Here is a 19340-nt window from a genome sequence, read left to right on the forward strand (position 1 = left end):
ACATTTATACAAATAGGATGATCCCACTCAGTAGATTATAAACTTTGTAATGATACCTTTTACAAGAGACCTTTTGCATGAAGCATATCTCAGTTACATTATAGTCACTTATTATTACATTTTTATAAAACCATATAGACTGCACAACATCACAATAATGATGAGCATTATCATTTCCACTAAGAAAACCTAGAATTATAAACTGACTGATCTATTTGCTCACAATGGATCTGTCTTCACTCTGGCTCCCAGTTTTTTTGAATTACACTACATATGAAACACGTGGTCTGTATAACACAGAGGTGCCATATAGTATCTAAAATACTGGTTTCTAAAGAAGACCCTGTAGAAAGGGGGCATGTAGAGCAGTGGCAGTGTTGCCAGCTCTTGCGCTATTTGGTCTTTTTTTTAAAGCTCCTGGAGCCAGGTGATCACAGGAGCATGGGCGCCAACTTATATGGGCTCCTGGGGCTTTAGCCCCAGGAATATTCACAGACAGGGGCTCTGCTCCAGCAATATTTGGAGCTAGGTTTCTCCCCTGCTCTGCGCTGCCGGCAGCCCAGAGCCCTTTAAATCCCAGCCGCGGCTGGGATTTAAAAGGCTCTGGGCTCCCCGCCGCAGCGGGCAGCCCAGAGCCCTCTGATTCCCGGCCGCGGCTGGGATTTAAAAGGCTCTGAGCTCCCCGCGGTTGCAGGCAGCCCAGAGCCCTTTAAATCCCGGCCCCGGCTGGGATTTAAAAGGCTCTGAGCTCCCCGCGGCTGCAGGCAGCCCAGAGCCCTTTAAATCCCGGCCGCGGCTGGGATTTAAAAGGCTCTGAGCTCCCCGCGGCTGCAGGCAGCCCAGAGCCCTTTAAATCCCGGCCCCGGCTGGGATTTAAAAGGCTCTGAGCTCCCCACGGCTGCAGGCAGCCCAGAGCCCTTTAAATCCCAGCCCCGGCTGGGATTTAAAAGGCTCTGAGCTCCCCGCGGCTGCAGGCAGCCCAGAGCCCTTTAAATCCCGGCCGCGGCTGGGATTTAAAAGGCTCTGAGCTCCCCACGGCTGCAGGCAGCCCAGAGCCCTTTAAATCCCAGCCCCGGCTGGGATTTAAAAGGCTCTGAGCTCCTGAGCTCCCCGCGGCTGCAGGGAGCCCAGAGCCCTTTAAATCCCAGCCGCGGCTGGGATTTAAAAGGCTCTGAGCTCCTGAGCTCCCCGCGGCTGCAGGCAGCCCAGAGCCCTTTAAATCCCAGCCGCGGCTGGGATTTAAAAGGCTCTGGGCTCCCCGCGGCTGCAGGCAGCCCAGAGCCCTGTTATTCCCGGCAGCGGCTGGGATTTAAAGGCTCTGAGCTCCCGCACTGCAGGCAGCCCAGAGCCCTTTAAATCCCAGCCGTGGCTGAGATTTAAAAGGCTCTGGGCTCCCCGCGGTTGCAGGCAGCTCAGAGCCCTTTAAATCCCAGCCGCGGCTGAGATTTAAAGGGCTCTGGGCTCCCCGCCACAGCTGGCAGCCCAGAGCCCTCTGATTCCCGGCCGCGGCTGGGATTTAAAAGGCTCTGGGCTCCCCGCGGTTGCAGGCAGCCCAGAGCCCTTTAAATCCCAGCAGCGGCTGAGATTTAAAGGGCTCTGGGCTCCCCGCCGCAGCAGGCAGCCTAGAGCCCTCTGACTCCCCGCTGCGGCTGGGATTTAAAAGGCTCTGGGCTCCCCACCGCAGCGGGCAGCCCAGAGCCCTCTGATTCCCCGCCGCGTCTGGGATTTAAAGGGCTCTGGGATCCCCGCGGCTCCAGCAGCCCAGAGCCCTTTGAATCCCAGCCCCTGGCCGCTGATTGCCCCCTCCCCTGCCCCAACTGCCCCCCAGGACCTCCACCCCCTATCTAAGCACCACTGTTCCTTGTTCCCCGATTACCCCCTCCTGAGACCCCTGCCCCTAACTGCCCCTTGGGACCTCAGCCCCTATCTAAACCTCCCTTCTCCTTGTCCCCAGCTGCCCCCTCCTGAGACCCCACCCAACTTCCCCCCCCCAGGACCACACCCCCTACCTGTCCCCTGATAAACCTCCTGGACTCCCATGCCTATCCAATTGCTGCCTGTCCCCTGACTGCCCCTTCGAACCTCTGCCCCATCCAACCCCCTGCTCCTTTTCCCTTGACTGCCCCCCGGAACCCCCTACCTCTTCTCCAACCCCCAAACCGCTTACTGTGCCACTCAGACCAGCGTGTCTGGCTCCGTGCAGCTCCAGACAGTTGCTGCCATCTCCCCCATGGAGCCCACAGCCCTCTCCCACCCCCAGCACCTGCCTTCCAGATTTGAACACCTCAAAATTCAGGAGTGCTCAAGCTCGGTTTGGGCAGCTTTTACTTCATTTCTCCCAAATCAGTTTCCCCTGCAAGGTGCCAACTGAAGGTGTTGGAGAACAGAGAGATCAGGTGGCCTCCTAATGCCTGGAAAAGAGACAAAGGCCGGAGGAGGGAGTGTCAGTGCCTGTGCGGACTTCTGGGAAGTGCATGGTGTGGAAGGGGATGCTGGGATGCTTTGGAACAACTCCATACAAAGCCAGTCAGGACTCTGGGGGCGCCTCCTCTCTCTGAGCAGACTGTCTCCAGGGCAAGAAGCTTACACCTTCCTGGGTCTGACCTCAGAGCATTCAGCATGCCCTTCCACATCATGCACTTTCCAAAGTGAGTCTGCCCAGGCTGGTCCTGGGGCAACCAGAGGGCCCTGCACCCCAACTCCGTAGTCAGATGTGACTCTCAGCCAGACAGTAAAACAGAAGGTTTATTAGATGACGGGAACACAGTTTAAACAGAGCTTGTTGGTACAGAAAACAGAACCCCTCTGTCAGGTCCATCTTAGGGGGTGGGGAGCCCAGAACCAAGTTCTGGGTCTCTCCCCATTTCCCCAGCCACCTCCAAACTGACACTTCCTCCTCTGGCCTCTGTGTCTCTTCCGGACAAGGAGGCCACCTGATCTCTTTGTCCCCAACACCTTCAGTTGGCATCTTGCAGGGGAAACTGAGGCACCCACACAGTATTCAGAGAAAATATTAAGAACATTCCCACTTCATCACAACAGGTGCAACAAAATATAATACTGTATATTGAAGTAGGCAAGTGCTGCTTCTGACTTTCCACTTTTAATTGACCCTTGTAATCTTGTGGCACTGACGCGTTGTAGCTTCATTTTATATCGGCTTACAGGGCGGGAGTGGGGGGGCACCACCATTTTGGACCCCACCAAAAATTATACAAACCTGCCGCCTATGCACAGGAGGATCTCAGAACCCCCCCCCCCTTTTTAAGTAAGTTTCTAGCCCTCTTGGTTGCAGAGAAAAAGCTTGAAAATATGAACCCAGAAGGCTCAAAACCTAGAAGGCAAATAAAAAGAACCCCAAATCTATTCTTTTTCCAAAATCTTATGGCTCTATGGGCCTGACTCATGAATTTTGAATGCTAGCTGTGAAATGTTGTGAAAACAATCCAGTAATCATGATGCTTCCACAGCACAGCTGACCTTAAGGAACGGGTATGCAGAGCACTAACAACGATTCTAACTCAGCATTAATTGCTCACTAAATTTTTCGTGTTTAACAAAAAGTTTCAGAGGAAAATCCCTCCTCTACATCATAAAAATATTTATGGAGACCCCAGTGCAATCTTGTTTCAATATAAATATCTGCCCCAAACTATGAGTCTTAATTTCCTCCTGTGGTTCTGGCACTATTCATAACCTGAAAAGAGTTCAGGACCTTTTGAGAGTATTATGGTCATGAATTCATCCACGGCTGGTTTTTTTAATCTTCTATGTATTGTGCATGTGATCCTAAATACTGAAAAACTTCTGTACCTAAATACAGTCACAGTATTTTTTAAAACTGGCAAAAATAATATGCATGCTGCATGTGCTATAGTATCTACTGTGAATCAGTTCATTTCAGTGAGTATGTTCCGCCTCAATTATCAAAGCTTATTAATGGAGTAGAGGTAAAGCTTAATAAAAGGCTTTAAGACATGCAGGAAAGCGATTTATTTATAGGAGAGCTTCTTTTCAACCTTTAGATAAAATTCATTTAAAACTGCAATGTTTGCACTTTAATATCTGCTATTAAATTCAGCAATATTTGTAATTAGTATTGAGGTTGTGATGCCATCTAGCTAAACCTGGAAAAATTCATAGTTTGCATGGACACTTCATCCTTAGCTTTGGCTCTTGTGAAAAAGTGACATAAAACAGTGTAAGCTAAAGGCAGGATTCCAGACTTAAAGAGCATCTTTAACCTGAAAAGTGTCCATGTGAATGTCAGTGTGGAGCTCCATATTTGTTGCACCTCACTGATATCCACGTCATTGTGCTCATTTTACTAGGAGAAAGATTGAGGGTTTCTTCCATTACTGCTGGCACCCCACAGTGAAGCTGGGCTCTGAAAGTCAAGCTGGGTCATTTTTCACCTTCACCTTATTTCACCTTCATCATTTAATAAAAGTTCTGCAGGACCAATGAGGCCCTCAGTGGCACGTGTGCAACTTCATTGCCTTTAGATCAGGCCATCAGTGATACCTGTGCAAACCCCTAGTCTGCAGTGAGTTTGCAAAGGTGTAACTGATTGGAACTTAATAAACACATGTGTTTATGAAGTGCTGGCTCTGCAGGGTAAAATAATTAAAAGCAGGAAAGGTGTATTTTTGTCACTGAAATCAATGAGATATGACTGAATACACACAAGGAGCAAATCTGTTGAGTAAAATGGGGCCTTTTTCATGTAGTCACTTGTCAGAATATAACTGCACTTTAGCTTTGATTTGCCTGGAATTTATTATAGGATGCTGTATTTTTTTCTTCCTTTCCTTTCCTTTCTCATGGAAGATGGTTATTAAATGCAGAACAGCTCCTCTTAAGCTAATAACATTACTGAGCAAGTGCAGGGGGACACCAATGGTGGTGTGACTCTGATAGGAGCACTCCTGGCAGAAGGGGCCAGAGGACTGCTGAACAGAGACAGAAGCTGTTCCTATAGAGTATATATACATTGCAGCAGGGTGCGAGCCTCTCAGCTTGGGTAGACAGATTTGCATTAGCAGGGCTCAAGCTATCGTGATAAAACTAGCTATGCGGCAGTTGAGGCTCATGCGGCCACTCAGGCTCTTAAGCCTAGTGGGTCAGGTGGGATTGAGAATTCGAACTGCAGCATCCACACTGCTATTTTTTAGTGCACTAGCTTCAGCCCTGCTATTGTGAGTCTGTCTTCCCATGCTGGGAGGCTGGATCCTGGCTCCAGTGTAGACATACCCCTGGACATCTCCTGCTAACACAGATCTGGGTTGTCCTTCCCTGTAGATCCCCGTTATCCACCGGTTTGGAAGTCCTCATCCCTTCCTCACTCCACCATCCTTTAAATTCTCCCCATTTTGGGAACATTTTGCAAGGAACTCCATGAAATAAAGCTCTCAGAATTCTCCTGCCTCTCTTTCCCCTCCCCAGGGGTTCTGCAAAGGAGGAGCCAGTTTGGACCATAGTTCTGAAGCAATTATTCTTTTTTAAATAAAAATCCTATCCCAGGCTAAAACCATGTAGGCTATGTTTAATTTTAGATTGGATTGTTATTATCAGGTGATAAATTCCTAAAAAAGCTCTTTAAACTGGCACGAGTGTTCTACTACAATCTAATTCATGCCTATATTCTCACTGCAAAGGCAGGTTCTGGCTTTCCAACCATTTCTGTCTTCTTTTAACCTCACTCTGTACTCTAAATTCACTGTTGTTCCTAGTGTTGTTGTAGCCTGGTTGGTCCCAGGATACTAGAGAGACAAAGTGGGTGCAATAACATCTTTTATTGGACCAACTTGTGTTGGTGGAAGAGACAAGCTCTCGAGTTTACACAGAGCTCTTCTTCGGGTGTAGGAAAGATACTTGGAGTATCACAGCTAAATACAAGGCGGGATAGATTGTTTAGTATAAGGAGTTAATGTGTTGTAAGAGACTGTTCAAGGTGAAGTGGGAAGTTAACACCTCTGCAGTCTTAGAACAAAGGAGAACTTGCTTCAATATGGGAAAGAAAAAAACACCACACCCCTAGTTGTCACCTATCACCCCTCAATTGAACCCATATGGGGTGTCTTTAAACAATTACTCATGGGGATCCCATCCAGAAAAAAATCTTTCCTGAACCCCCACTTCTGGCCTTCAAACAACCCCCCAACCTCCTTAAGCTCATCATCAGAACCAAGCTCCCCACGGATCAGGAACCACCAACTCAAAGCAGCACCGTGCACCGGACCCTCCAATAACAAAAGATGCAAAACCTGCAGACATATCGCCTCTGCTAAGGTGACCAGTACCCATCCACAACACACCATTCAAGATCCATGGTGCTACCCACGCCTATCACAACATGTGGTGTACCTCATCCAGTGCACTAAATGTCCCCATAACAGCTATGTGGGTGAAATGAGACAATCGGTATGCTCTTGAATGAGCTCTCACAGAAAAATGATAGAAGACAAAAACACCATGTCACCTGTGGGGAAATGCTTTTCACAAAACAATCACTCCATATCTGACCTATCAGTCCTCATCCTCAAAGGAAATCTGCACAACACCTTTAAAAGATGACCCTGGGAGCTAACCTTCAGAACTTTGTTAGACACTAAAAATCACAGACTTAATAAAGACACTGGATTTATGGCTCATTGCAACAACCTATAACCCACTAACCCTCCTTTGTTTATGACTAAACAGAAGATGGTGCAATAAAAAAGATATTACCTCACCCACCATGTGTCTCTAAACTCTGGACCGTCCAGTGCTGCAGAATGTCACCCTGGTAATTCAGTGGGTGGCGCTCTTCTCAGTGGTGTAGCCAGGTGGAATGAACAGGGGGAGCGATCACAAAAAAGGCGCCACCTGCTGCGGCGCTTTTACTCACCAGGTGGTGCTTTTGCTGACGGGGCGGGGCTCCTGGTCTTTGGCGGCACTTTGGTGGCAGGTCCTTCACTCGCTCCGCAGGTCTTTGGCGGCATTTCATTGGTGGGTCCTTCAGTGCCACCGAACACACCCGGAGCGAGTGAAGGACCCGCCGCCAAACACCTGGAGCGCCGCCCCATCAGTAAAAGCACCGCTGGGTGAGTAAAAATTAAAAAGGCGCCAAGAAATTGAAAAGGCCCCACTTGTGCTCAGTGGGAGAGCGGCCGCTGCCTCGCTCCCCCCAGCTACGTTACTGACTCTTCTCTCTGAAATCAGTTCTAAACCAGCATCCACGCCTGGTGCTAGAAAAGGAACCAAACTGTTGTAACATAAAACAGCTCTGAGCATTTGCAGCAATAAAAAGACCCTATGACACTTTTCATGGGAGCAGGGATGTCAGTCTCCCTGTCCTGGCCAAATTCCATTTTTGATACATATATTCTGCCTGCCTGTATTCTCCCAGAAGTTTCAGTTTAATTTTTTTTCATTTTCTGTCCTCAACTGTAAAGTAGTATTTTTCTGCACCTTTAAACAGCTGTACTTGTTTCACTCCAGACATAGCTCCATTTTAGTGGTGGGTGGATAACAGTTTGTAAAGCACTTTGAGATTAAAGTCATGATATAAAATGAAGGCTTGCTTTATTTATTTATGTATTTATTTATTATTCCTTAGAATGCTAATATAATGTAAGGGCAAGCAAAGTGGAAAGCAGAGGTTTGGCAGAAGAGTGCTTATATTTATGAAAACATTGATCTCTTTTTTTCTGTGGTCTCTTTCTTTCAACAGGTTGGTACAACCGCCTTTTTATAAACTTCGCCCTAAGAAGGCATATTTTCTTTTTTGTGCTACAATCCTATTTCCCAGCTATGCTGATGGTGATGCTGTCCTGGGTTTCATTTTGGATTGACAGACGAGCTGTTCCTGCCAGAGTATCACTGGGTAAACCTTTTTGCAATCTAGTCTTGGAGAGGGATAGGAGGGAGAGGGAAGAGAGCTTTAGGTAGTTTAACTGGGTTCTGATTGCAGTATATATGTGGCCACGTATCAGATGGGTGCCTGAGTGACAGCATCATTTTCATCCTCACATATCCATCCCTTTATACATCCTCTGCCCTTGGAAAGGGGGAATTTTGCACTCCACAAATCAGTTTTATTGTACTACAAAACATGTGATGGGGCACTAGAGAGAGAGGCATTGTGTGTGGTTCCCCTCATGGAATTTCATTTAAATGCAGCTGTCACAAAGAATCAGATTGCTCCTCTGTGGACGAAGCAGGCAATCTGGCCTCCCAAATCCTGCAAATTTTGTCGGGAGGGGAGAATATTTAGGAGGCACGGGGCTATTCATGTGGAGGACTTGTGACTCTGCACTAGTTCAGGGGCCCATTGACCTTCCCCCCCACCTTCTAGCTGCCTAGAAGTGTGCCTGCAATGCGGCTGTCCTGCCAGGACTTATCCCTCTGACAGATACCCGTGGAAAGCCATTCGCCTCCTCACCCCGCAAGGTGATGTTCTGTAATGCAGAAGGAGCAGGGAGTTCTGAGGAAAAGTTAATATGGACTTGGAGTGGAGGAGAGGAAAATATGCATGCCAGCCTGGCCCGAACCCACCTCCAACACTTGTATGAATCCTCAAACCCATGCAGGATTCTCAGTGGGTTCCTGGGCAGCTGGCAGTGCCCCAGAGGCCGCTGACATCATACTCCCCCTATAGGAGATGTAGATCTGTGCAAACAGGAGTCCCTGTGTGTGGACTCTAGGAAAGGGATGATTTCCCTCCACACACAAAGTGAGCAGTTTCTCAGCTATGTTGTAAGTGCTATAGAATAGTGCTGTGAGGCAGTTTAATATTTTGATTCTCTCATTTAGAGTTGGGTTATGTTGCATTTCTAAATGATTTATGTTGTATTAAAATGCATGGGGTAAAATTTTAAAAAGTGCCTACGTTACTTATGAACCTAAGTCTCATTGTAAAAAGTTGACATAGGTATTTAGGGCTTGATTTTCAAAGGTATCTAGGCATCTAAAGATTCAGATAGGTACCTAACCTATTTTGGTGGTTTTGAAAATCCCGCTAGGTGCCTAACTCCCTCCTTGAAATCAATGGGAGTTAGGTGTCTAATCTGCTTAAGACCAGATTTTCAAAGGTATTTAGGTGCCTAACAATGCAGGTAGTCACATCGGAGCCTTGGTGCCTAAGTCACTTTTGAAAATAGCGCCTAGGCTCTTGTGTCACTTAAGTGCTTTTGAAAATTTTGCGTTTGGTGCCTTAACACTTTGTTCAGTAAAGGCCTGATCTATGCACCCTTCTGGATTCAACATTCACAGGATTGGGTGTATAAGAAACTAACTTGTCACTTTTTATAACATGATCATTTTCTCCAGCGATTGATCACTTGAGATCATTTCAAACCTCTGTCTTTGATGGAAGAGTAACACTAATGGCCTCGGAATTAATACAGTTTTTTCCCCCAAGATTAACATCTCTTTGAGAATCTGGGAGGAGACATATTGCTCTATCAAATGTACCCGTAATGCTTCCGAGTCCCATTTCTATAGGTTTAACAATTAATGGTGGCGTTCCCATTATTCATTTGTACTATCAGAGCATCTTTGATCTCAGAAGCTGATTGTTTTGTCATACTTCTCAGACAAGGGAAAACCTTGAGAGCTCTAGTGTAAAATAACAACATCAACTAGAGTTAGATCTGCTAAAGAAAATGTTTTTCTGTCGCCATATTGATCCGTGAGGAAAAAAGGAGACCTGTAAAGAATGTCATTCTTTTTTATTGGAACAATCAATAATTTATAATATATAAGAAGATAAGATATAAATTATTTGTTGGTCTAAGAAAAGTTGTTAGGAGATATCCTGTCTACTGCTATAAATGAAACTCCTGTTTCTCTTTATGTATGGGAAAACTGTCATGCATTATTTTATAAAGTAAAAATTCTTGAGTCGCAAAAGGTGATCTAAAAATGTTGATAAGACTGTGATCTACTGAAGTTAGCAAGTTACCACTTTTCTTTCTTTAAATTATATGTGAATTCCTATAGATTCTGAGAAGAATAGCTTAGATAATTTCCAGTCAGGTTTAACAGCAATGGTTTGGAAACTAGATCGTTTTATAAAGCTGTAGTCCTATATATGCAATGCACGTTGGTTTCCCTAAAGTGTATACATTTTTAATACATAGGTTTCCTCTTACATGGTATATTTCGAACTCCAGTGTTCAATTGAGTAATTTGCAGATGAGAGAGGGGAAGAGAAAGTCATTGTAGATTTCAGTAGAGTTAAACCAGCAGAAAACTGGAGTAGGACAATGGTGAATTAGGCCTTGTGCATTGAATCATAGGGTTGGAAGGGACCTCAGGGACCTCAGGAGGTCATCTAGTCCAACCCCCTGCTCAAAGCTCACAACCATGGGTTTAGCAGGCCAATGCTCAAACCACTGAGCTGATAGAAACATTTCTGGCAAAATGATATTTAGATGGGAACATTTGGCAAAATGCCCATAAACTATGTTCCACATTCTCATCTGTCATTAATCTGATCAGAATTGTTTCTGATTAGCTTTTGATGAAAAATAGCTAATTTTTGCTAATTATTGATTGAATTGGGAGTTGTAGGCACTCCGCATCCAGCAGTATGAGGGCATTACAATGGATAAAAATAAATACTTTTTTACACGCATAATCACCTTTTGGAGCCCACTGCTACAGAACATTATTGAGGCAAAATAGCTAAGCAAATTCAGCATAACATGAGATAATTATATGAATAAAGGGCAGGGCATCTGTTCATCTACCAAGTATGGATAGTAATCCACATGTATAGAATCATAGAATATCAGAGTTGGAAGGGACTTCAGGAGGTCATCTAGTCCGACCCCCTGCTCAAAGCAGGACCAATCCCCAACAAAATCATCCCAACCAGGGCTTTGTCAAGCCTGACCTTAAAAACCTTTAAGGAAGGAGTTTCCTAGGTAAACCATTCCAGTGCTTCACCACCCTCCTAGTGAAAAAGTTTTTCCTAATATCCAACCTAAACCTCCCCCACTGCAACTTGAGACCATTACTCCTTGTTCTGTCATCTGGTACCACTGAGAACAGTCTAGATCCACCCTCTTTGGAACCCTCTTTAAGGTAGTTGAAAACAGCTATCAAATCCCCCTTCATTCTTCTCTTCTGCAGACTAAATAATCTCAGTTCCCTCAACCTCTCCTCATAAGTCATGTGCTCCAGCCCCCGAATCATTCTTGTTGCCCTCCGCTGGACTCTTTCCAATTTTTCCACATCCTTCTTGTAATGTGGGTCCCACACTGGACAAAGCACTCCAGATGAGGCCTCACCAATGTCGAATAGAGAGGAATGATCACGTCCCTCGATCTGTTGGCAGCGCTCCTACTTATACAGCCCAAAATGCCATTAGCCTTCTTGGCAACAAGGACACACTGTTGACACATATCCAGCTTCTTGCCCACTGTAACCCCTACGTCCTTTTCTGTAGAACTGCTTCCTAGCCACTCGGTCCCTAGTCTGTAACAGTGAATGGGATTCTTCCGTCCTAAGTGCAGGACTCTGCACTTGTCCTTGTTGAACCTCATCAGATTTCTTTTGGCCCAATCCTCTAATTTGTCTAGGTCCCTCTGTATCCTATCCCTACTCTCCAGCATATCTACCACTCCTCCTAGTTTAGTGTCATCTGCAAACTTGCTGAGGGTGCAATCCACGCCATCCTCCAGATCATTAATGAAGATTTTGAACAAAACCGGCCCCAGGACCGACCCTTGGGGCACTCTGCTTGAGACCGGCTGCCAACTAGACATTGAGCCATTGATCACTATCCGTTGAGCCTGACTATCTAGCCAGCTTTCTATCCACCTTATAGTCCATTCATCCAGCCCATACTTCTTTTACTTGCTGTCAAGAATACTGTGGGAGACCGTATCTTGGCTACATCCCATCCCCAGCCAGCCTCTCCCACCACTGGGACTGCAATAGTTAGCTTCTAATCCTCTAGTTGAGACGGGATTGCAAGTGGCTTGCACCAGCGAAGGTTGACTTTCTGACACCAGTGGCCTTGTGCCCTGAGTTATGCCTGTGTAAACCAGCTGATTTTGTCCCACTGTTATGGCAATAATTAAAAATTACAAAGAAGGTTCAGTTGTTTTGTGTTTAAAGCATCTAGAGTTCATAGATTCATAGCATTTAAGCCCAGAAGGGACCATTTAATGATAATTTAGTCTGATTTCCTGCATAACACAGGCCATAGAATTTCACCCAACAATAGCATCAAGCATATAACCTCTGTTTTGAGCTAAAGCAAATCTTTTATAAATATATCCAGTCTTGATTTACCTAATTAGGATAAAAAAAAGGCTTTGCCCTTCAGACCATATCCTCATCAGCAACAGAGGTCAGGAAGAAATAACCCCCCCACAACCCATTGTGGGATATTGCATAGTGGCATGTGTTAGACTTCCCTCTGAAGCATCTGGCTCTGAGCAGTATTGGAAAGAGGATATCAGTCTGTGAAGGTCAGTTGGTCTGTTCTGATATGGCAATTCCTATGTAGTCAGTCCCCATCCCTTTTAAGTCATTTCCATTGTGGCCAGTGCACTACCCAAAATAAAGAGAGGCAGCGCTCAGTATTTAACAGCTGGAGACTCACTTCACCACTTAGGGTTGCAGAGATGTAGCTTAGATCACAAGGTCCTGTTGTGTTATTTTTTCCTTTGAGTCAATGTGTGACAATGATGTGCCATCATGACACTTCACACTGTACTGATGTTACATGACATAATGTCATTGTACAACACAATGAATCTCTTGGGTCTCTTCTCAGTTGCTAGAATTGAGTGGGGGGGGGCATCCCTCCTCCCACCTGCTTGTCAAGGAGCTGCCATAGTAATCTAAAAAATACCTTCCTAATTTCTAAAGTGAATTATTGGGAAAATTGTTTGGGCTTGATTGTGTTTTTTTTAAGGCACTGGCTGTGCTTAGGGAGGGAGTGAGAAAGAGAATAGGAAAGCGTATTGCTCCCGTAGTAGCTCCCAGAGGCATAATGCCTGAGGTAGACACAACAGGCCTCATATTCCCCTCACGCTAGTTTTACACTGATGTAATTCCACTGATTTCAGTTGATTTAGTCTTGATGAACGCTGGTGTCAATGAGAAATGAATTAGGCCCAGCACACACAGCGGTGGCATCTTCTGCAACTTTTAACAGGATCCATTGGACACACTGTCCCTGGCACCAGCCTAGGTGTGCTGACCACAGCCCTGTCTTCACTCCAGTTCTTACTCATTTTCTAGTGCTGCTGTTGGTACTTCGGTTTCCTGGACCTCACATGGAATCACAAGGACCATCCTCTCTGTTTATACTCGTGCAGAGCTAGGACTAGGCACATTGTAGCCCTTTATGTGATCATCAGATTTCCCATGGAATGAACACAGAGGTGACCTAATGAATCTGGTGGTGTATTTGGTAGGCCCTGTAAAATGGCCCTTCATGGTACACTCCACATTTCATAGCCTGTACAAAGAGTTGAAAGGGGGATCAACTGGTTGCACCCACAAACCTTTGCTGATCAAGCAATTGGTGGCCAGTTAAATAACAATTGGATCTTGTTTTGTGTTAATCGCTTCTTTCTTTGGCAGGTATAACTACTGTGCTGACCATGTCAACCATAATTACAGGAGTAAGTGCCTCAATGCCTCAGGTGTCTTACATAAAAGCTGTGGATGTATACTTATGGATCAGTTTTCTTTTTGTCTTCCTGTCCGTCATCGAATACGCAGCTGTGAATTATCTCACCACCGCAGAAGAGAGAAAACAACTCAAAAAAAGAGGGAAGGTACAAACGTGTTTGTGTTGTTGTCGTCAGACAGCCTCACAGAAGCCACAAAGTAATCCAAATACAGCAACATGCCATTGCATTCTGTGACGTGTGTGCTGTGACTGTGTTTGTCTCTGCTCAGTGACTAATTGATTATCCATTCTTTCCTCCTCTTGGCTGATGGGAGGGAAGGTACGTTCCCTCTCCTGGATCCTGAGTAGGTCTACTTTCCCTGATTCTTCTGGTGGGAGAAGATAAGGGGACTCAATACCTTTATTTCTCTCCTGGGGAGGTGGGAGTGAGAGTCTGTCCATACTTTCTCTGCCCCTTCTGGTCATTGAGAGGGAAGGTCTCCATCAACTCTTTCTCCTCATTCCCGGTAGTTGAGGGCCCCATCTTTCTTTATTCTGGGATCCCGAGTGAGATGGGATCTCCCCACATCCTGATGGCCAACGGGGTCTCCCTACTCCTGCTTCCTGAAGAGGAAGGGCCATTTCTCCTTTCTCCCTTCCCCCAATTTCTTTTAGTTATTTTTTATTGGTGAGAGAGGTCACATAGCGTGCTCATATAGCGCCAATTAATTCACTGTTTTATTCAAGAGAACATTCATAGAAAATGTTATGAGGTGTTCTCCTAGCTGTAGTTAACATGGCCCTGCTGATACTAAGCAATTCCCACAGGTAGGTATTCACTTGCTCATGTTATGAGGTAGCCACATTTTTTTTCCATCTAGCACATCCATTAGCAGACAGAGCCTCCATGTGGATGATTATTCAGTGGATAAAGCTTCATTATTTAGCACTCCAATGGCTGCTGCTTACTCACACAATAATTCTCTGTTGCCAGGTTTCAGGAATGTATAACATTGATGCAGTACAAGCAATGGCCTTTGATGGCTGCTATCATGACAATGAGGCTGACATTGATATGACCACCTTTGCGGTCCACTCTGAAGAGAGCTCAGCCCGGGGACGGGCGGCCAGCATCCCAAACCTGGATGCAACCCGCATAAAAAGGAAGAGATCCTTGAAAGGAAATGTGGGCAGGATTATTTTGCAGAACAATCACGTCATTGACACATATTCCAGGATTATATTTCCCACTGTGTATATTGTATTCAACTTTTTTTACTGGGGTTTGTATGTATGAAAGGAAAACACTATAATCTATGCACTATTTTGCATGTAAGGATAGCAGAATTATGTTTTTAAAAAAATCAACAGAAATAGAAGAAATGTTTAAAAGTTTCTGAAATTGATTCAGACATCGGTCAAGAGGATGTTGATTTGGTGACAGAAAAATTATGAATTAAAACCCCAAATAATTCTGGCTTCTTCATGCTTTGTAACTTCTGAATGTAAGAAGATTTTTAATTGGCCCACTGAGTGCTTCACTGTGGTAGCCTTACCCAGGCTACTTCCACAGTTACATAGGAATTTGCATATCAAGGGACCTTGCACCACACTGCTAAATAGTTGTCAGCTCCAGTAAAAGGGGACTTAAATGTATTACCCAGTCTAGCATGCTGTAACCATTCCTCCCTACGCAGCCTCTCTGTTCATTCCCCATTTGTGACACAGGTAAGTATGATGCAGTCAACATGAGAATTCTTCTCCAAATGTCTCCTCTCTCTCTTAGCTTCCTGCATTCCTGTTGTGCTGGCCAGTTTGCTATATACCTCAGTAGCCTTTGCGCTTGGATGGCAACTTGGCGGAAGGGGATGATGGATGAGCAGTGAATAGGGAACCAGCCACAGGCAGGAAGTGAGCTGGATGGAGTTACATCATTAAGACCTCACACAACCTAAGGCTTTGTCTGACGTCCATGCAGCCGCTCATGTTTTGGAGTGACCTTAGATCATTATTCCTTGAAATGTTGACAATATTTTAGTAGCCTAGGGGCAGTCCCTTAGCTGGATGAATGGGCTGGTACAAGCAGCAGACCTGTCAACTATACTTCATTACAAGGTATGTCACTCATTTTGGACCCCATCTAATTCAGCCTCACACAAACCTGCAGTTATCTTCCTGATTCCATAAATCATTCAGATTGGAACTCTTAAGGCTGGGATTTTAGAAAACTGTATAACAGGAAAAGGAAAAAAAATCCCCACTTGTTACAAGATTCTGGCTCTTCTGTTTTTTTTTGTACACATCGGTTTGGGTTTTTATCTCACATCTTGGTCTTGGAGATTGAAAGTTATGGTGAGGCAAAGCTGTGAATGGCTGCCTGGTCCCATGATTCTGATCTTAGATCAAGGTATTGAAGATCACTGAGAGTGAGAACTACAACACAGAGGAAATTAAAGGAAAAAGTTATGCACAAGCAGAGCCCCATTCTCTCATCCTGTCAATCCCCAGAAAGAATCTTGCATTGATTTCCCTTTGGTTCAGGCAATGGGGAGTCAAACCTAGGGCACCATGGCAAAAAGCAGTTTAGCAACAGCAAAAAAGAATCAAGTAATTGTGGAATTACTTGTGTGACTTGTCCAAATTAGTAGCGCTCTCCCTAGGAAATTTTTGTCTCTCATTAATAAAATGAATTCAATGTGGAGATGTGTGTTGGTAGAAAATGTCAAAAGCTAAATGCCTGCCACTGCTGGGTTAAAATAAAGGAAATGGAAATAAAGTTGAAAACATGAATCACTTTCTGGCATGTATGATTTCACTGCTGTGATACTATTTGTTCATAGAATGATGATGTCTGCTACTCTGCAAAAAGCATTTGTCAAGATCCCAGATATGGATTTGGAAAAGTTGGTGAATCACTGCACACAGGGTGACTGAGATCCATGAGTGAGTGGGGTTTTTTGGCAACCACTTTACTGCCAAACAAATTATCAGCGCTAATATTGTTTGATACTGGTCCAGGGAATCCTGTCATGGAAAGCAGAACTGTGCAGTTGGAATGACAGTGTTGGGAAAGTGAAGCCAGAGGACACACAGATTCTACAACAAAGCTTTAGTATTGGTACATGAGGCATCAGGCTGAGCAGATTTATGTTATATAAAAAAAGTTAATACAGCATCCTTATTGTGCTGCCATCGCCACCCACAGATTACCCACTCTACCCTGCACATATGCTCCAGTCTGTCTGAGAAGGTCCCATCCAGTTGTTCCAGTTGTGCTCTCTCAAAGTTTTAACCCTGTGAACTACTGTAAAAACATCACTTACTGTTGTTCTGCTGTACTGGAACAAATATTTTCCCAGTAGCTGAAGGATAATCCACAGCTGCCAGTATAAATACCACCACTGGAACTTCTTGGTTGTAATTAGGTAATTCCTATTCTAAATTCTTACTGAATAGCTGATTGCAAAAGTTCCATAATACTGAATGCAGAAGTCCTAAAACAGCCTGGCCAATGGGAGAGCAGGTGGAGATGTTTACAAAGGGAGAGGAAAAAAGTCATCTCTGTCTTTCCTTTCATAGCACAATTTCTTTAGTTTTCTGATGCATTAGGCTAGTTTAATTTGTTCTGAAAGCTGCCCATTCCAAATTAGAAAGCAATTGGTTTGCATGGTGGAAGAAACAGGTATTTACATTGATACAGAAAGCAAATACAAAGGTAGCCATTGGTAAAGTGCTTTCAACAGGAAAAGCAGAATGTAAATGCAAAGTTAAATTGCCAAAAATAAAGACATGCCATTTGCTCAGACAGACAGTCTACACAAGTTGCATACATTGGCTGTGAAGCTTGTAATTTTTTGACAATGCAATGGGAGATGATTCTGAACATGATGCAGTAAATTTTCAAAGGGCCGCAGAAAGACTTTGTTCACAAACCCATTATGTGTATGATTAATAAATAATGACAATTAGCACTTGTATACCATATTTCATCTTCACAGAGCTCTCCAAATATCAAGTTACTAATCGTCACAGAAGCCTTTTGAAGTAAGTATCTTCCAGATCGGGAAAGTGACAGACATTTCTTAGTACAGTCAGTTTCTTTAGTGTTGACACACCATTTGCAGGAAATCTTATGGTCATTTGCAAACATTCAGGTAAACAAGGTTTTATCCACAAGTACATTCAATTAAAGTTAAAATGTCACAAATACTTGTGCAAATATGTAACTGTATGGGGGCTTGTACACCACCACTGATGTTGCTCAGCTTGAGTGATGTAAGTTACACTGACCTGAACACTGGTGTGGCCAGCGCTATGTCAGCAGGAGAGCCTCTCATAGAGGTGGGAGCTCTCTCGTCGGCATAGAGTGTCTTCACCAGACATGCTACAGTGGCACAGCCCTTGTGTAGACTAGCTTGAGTGTTCACTCCAGAAGCATTCACACAGTGATTCTGAAAACTCTTTGTGGGTTTGGGAATTAACCAATCAAGGAGCAGAAATAACATCATGTGATGACGTAAGTCACAGTGACGAATCACGCTAGGATCTGGGCCCCATATTTTAGCGTCTGTTGCTACATCAATCAGTATGAAGAAATCAGACATCCTTTAATTGTTGATGTAAGCTTCAATATCACAAACCCCAAAGTCTGGAGAGTGACGATGATCTTTAAAGACTTATAATAAGAGACAGTGGTACATTTATATATGCATATAATTTGCATGGAGAAGCATGCAGTAGCTCATCTCAAGTGGTCTGTTTTTCAAAGAGCTCAAAATAAACACCATTGCAGGTACCCAGGTATCTTTTGAGTGATAACATGGAATTTATAAATAAATTTTGCTAATTATCGTGAATGCTGGGTGAGGTTATGGGTAACATTAACATGTGAAACCAATAGCAAGACAAATTAAAGAATATTTGATAATTATTTTTTTAATTCACAGCCAAATGAGAGGGGGAAAGAGGCTTAACAGAGAGATTTAAGTTTCACTCTTTAATCCTCATGAAATAAATTTCTTCTCTGTTTAGATTTGTCCGTTGAAAAGCTTTTTCCCTTCCTAACCAGTCTGGATGTGCTCGGCACTAATCAACAGCCCATGATCATTTGTAGTTTTCAAAAGTGGGTTTATTTTTTTTAAATTGGTCACCTGCTGACAAACTGGCACAACAAGACCATATGGCACAAAATACAAATTTGTCCTTTCACCCCAATTACTATTATTATTTAATGTACTATAGTTTACTATTTTATTTAGTCAGCATGCAGGAGTTTGCTAATACAATACTCTGCCAATAGAATTATTTCAAAAGGGCCAAAATTAGTTGTAGTTTATAGAGTTATAAATTTTTGTAATACGTACACCTATAGATTTGAAAAATGACTCAAACTACTTGTAGTTAGATTTAAACTGATAATGTAAAGGTGAAAGGCTCTATTATTCCCCATTACCAATTCCCCAAACCACCTAGTTAACATCTGTCAGTCATCTTTGTTATTTTTTTCTTGTATATATTCAGGGGCGGCTCTAGCAATTGCACTGTCCCAAGCAGGGCGGCGCGCCGTGGGGGGCGCTCTGGCAGTCGCCAGTCCCGCGGCTCCGGTGGACCTCCTGCCGACGTGCCTGCGGAGGGTCCGCTGGTCCCGCGGCTCCGGTGGAGCATCCGCAGGCATGCCTACGGGAGGTCCACCCGAGCCGCGGGACCAGTGGACCCTCCG

General features: G+C 44.4%; 1 protein-coding gene across 1 annotated transcript in view; it reads left to right on the forward strand.

Annotated features, from left to right (window-relative positions):
- GABRR3 (gamma-aminobutyric acid type A receptor subunit rho3) overlaps positions 1-16480 on the forward strand; it is a 45452-nt gene extending 28972 nt beyond the window's left edge. The window contains exons 7-9 of the mRNA XM_039491082.1: positions 7715-7867; positions 13591-13787; positions 14616-16480. Of these exons, the coding sequence (XP_039347016.1) occupies positions 7715-7867; positions 13591-13787; positions 14616-14918 (653 nt within the window). The 3' untranslated portion in view covers positions 14919-16480. The remainder of the gene's footprint in view (positions 1-7714; positions 7868-13590; positions 13788-14615) is intronic.
- Positions 16481-19340: the final 2860 nt, after the last annotated feature.

The sequence above is a fragment of the Mauremys reevesii genome, linkage group 1 (genome assembly GCF_016161935.1).
Source record: "Mauremys reevesii isolate NIE-2019 linkage group 1, ASM1616193v1, whole genome shotgun sequence".
NCBI lineage: Eukaryota > Metazoa > Chordata > Testudines > Geoemydidae > Mauremys > Mauremys reevesii.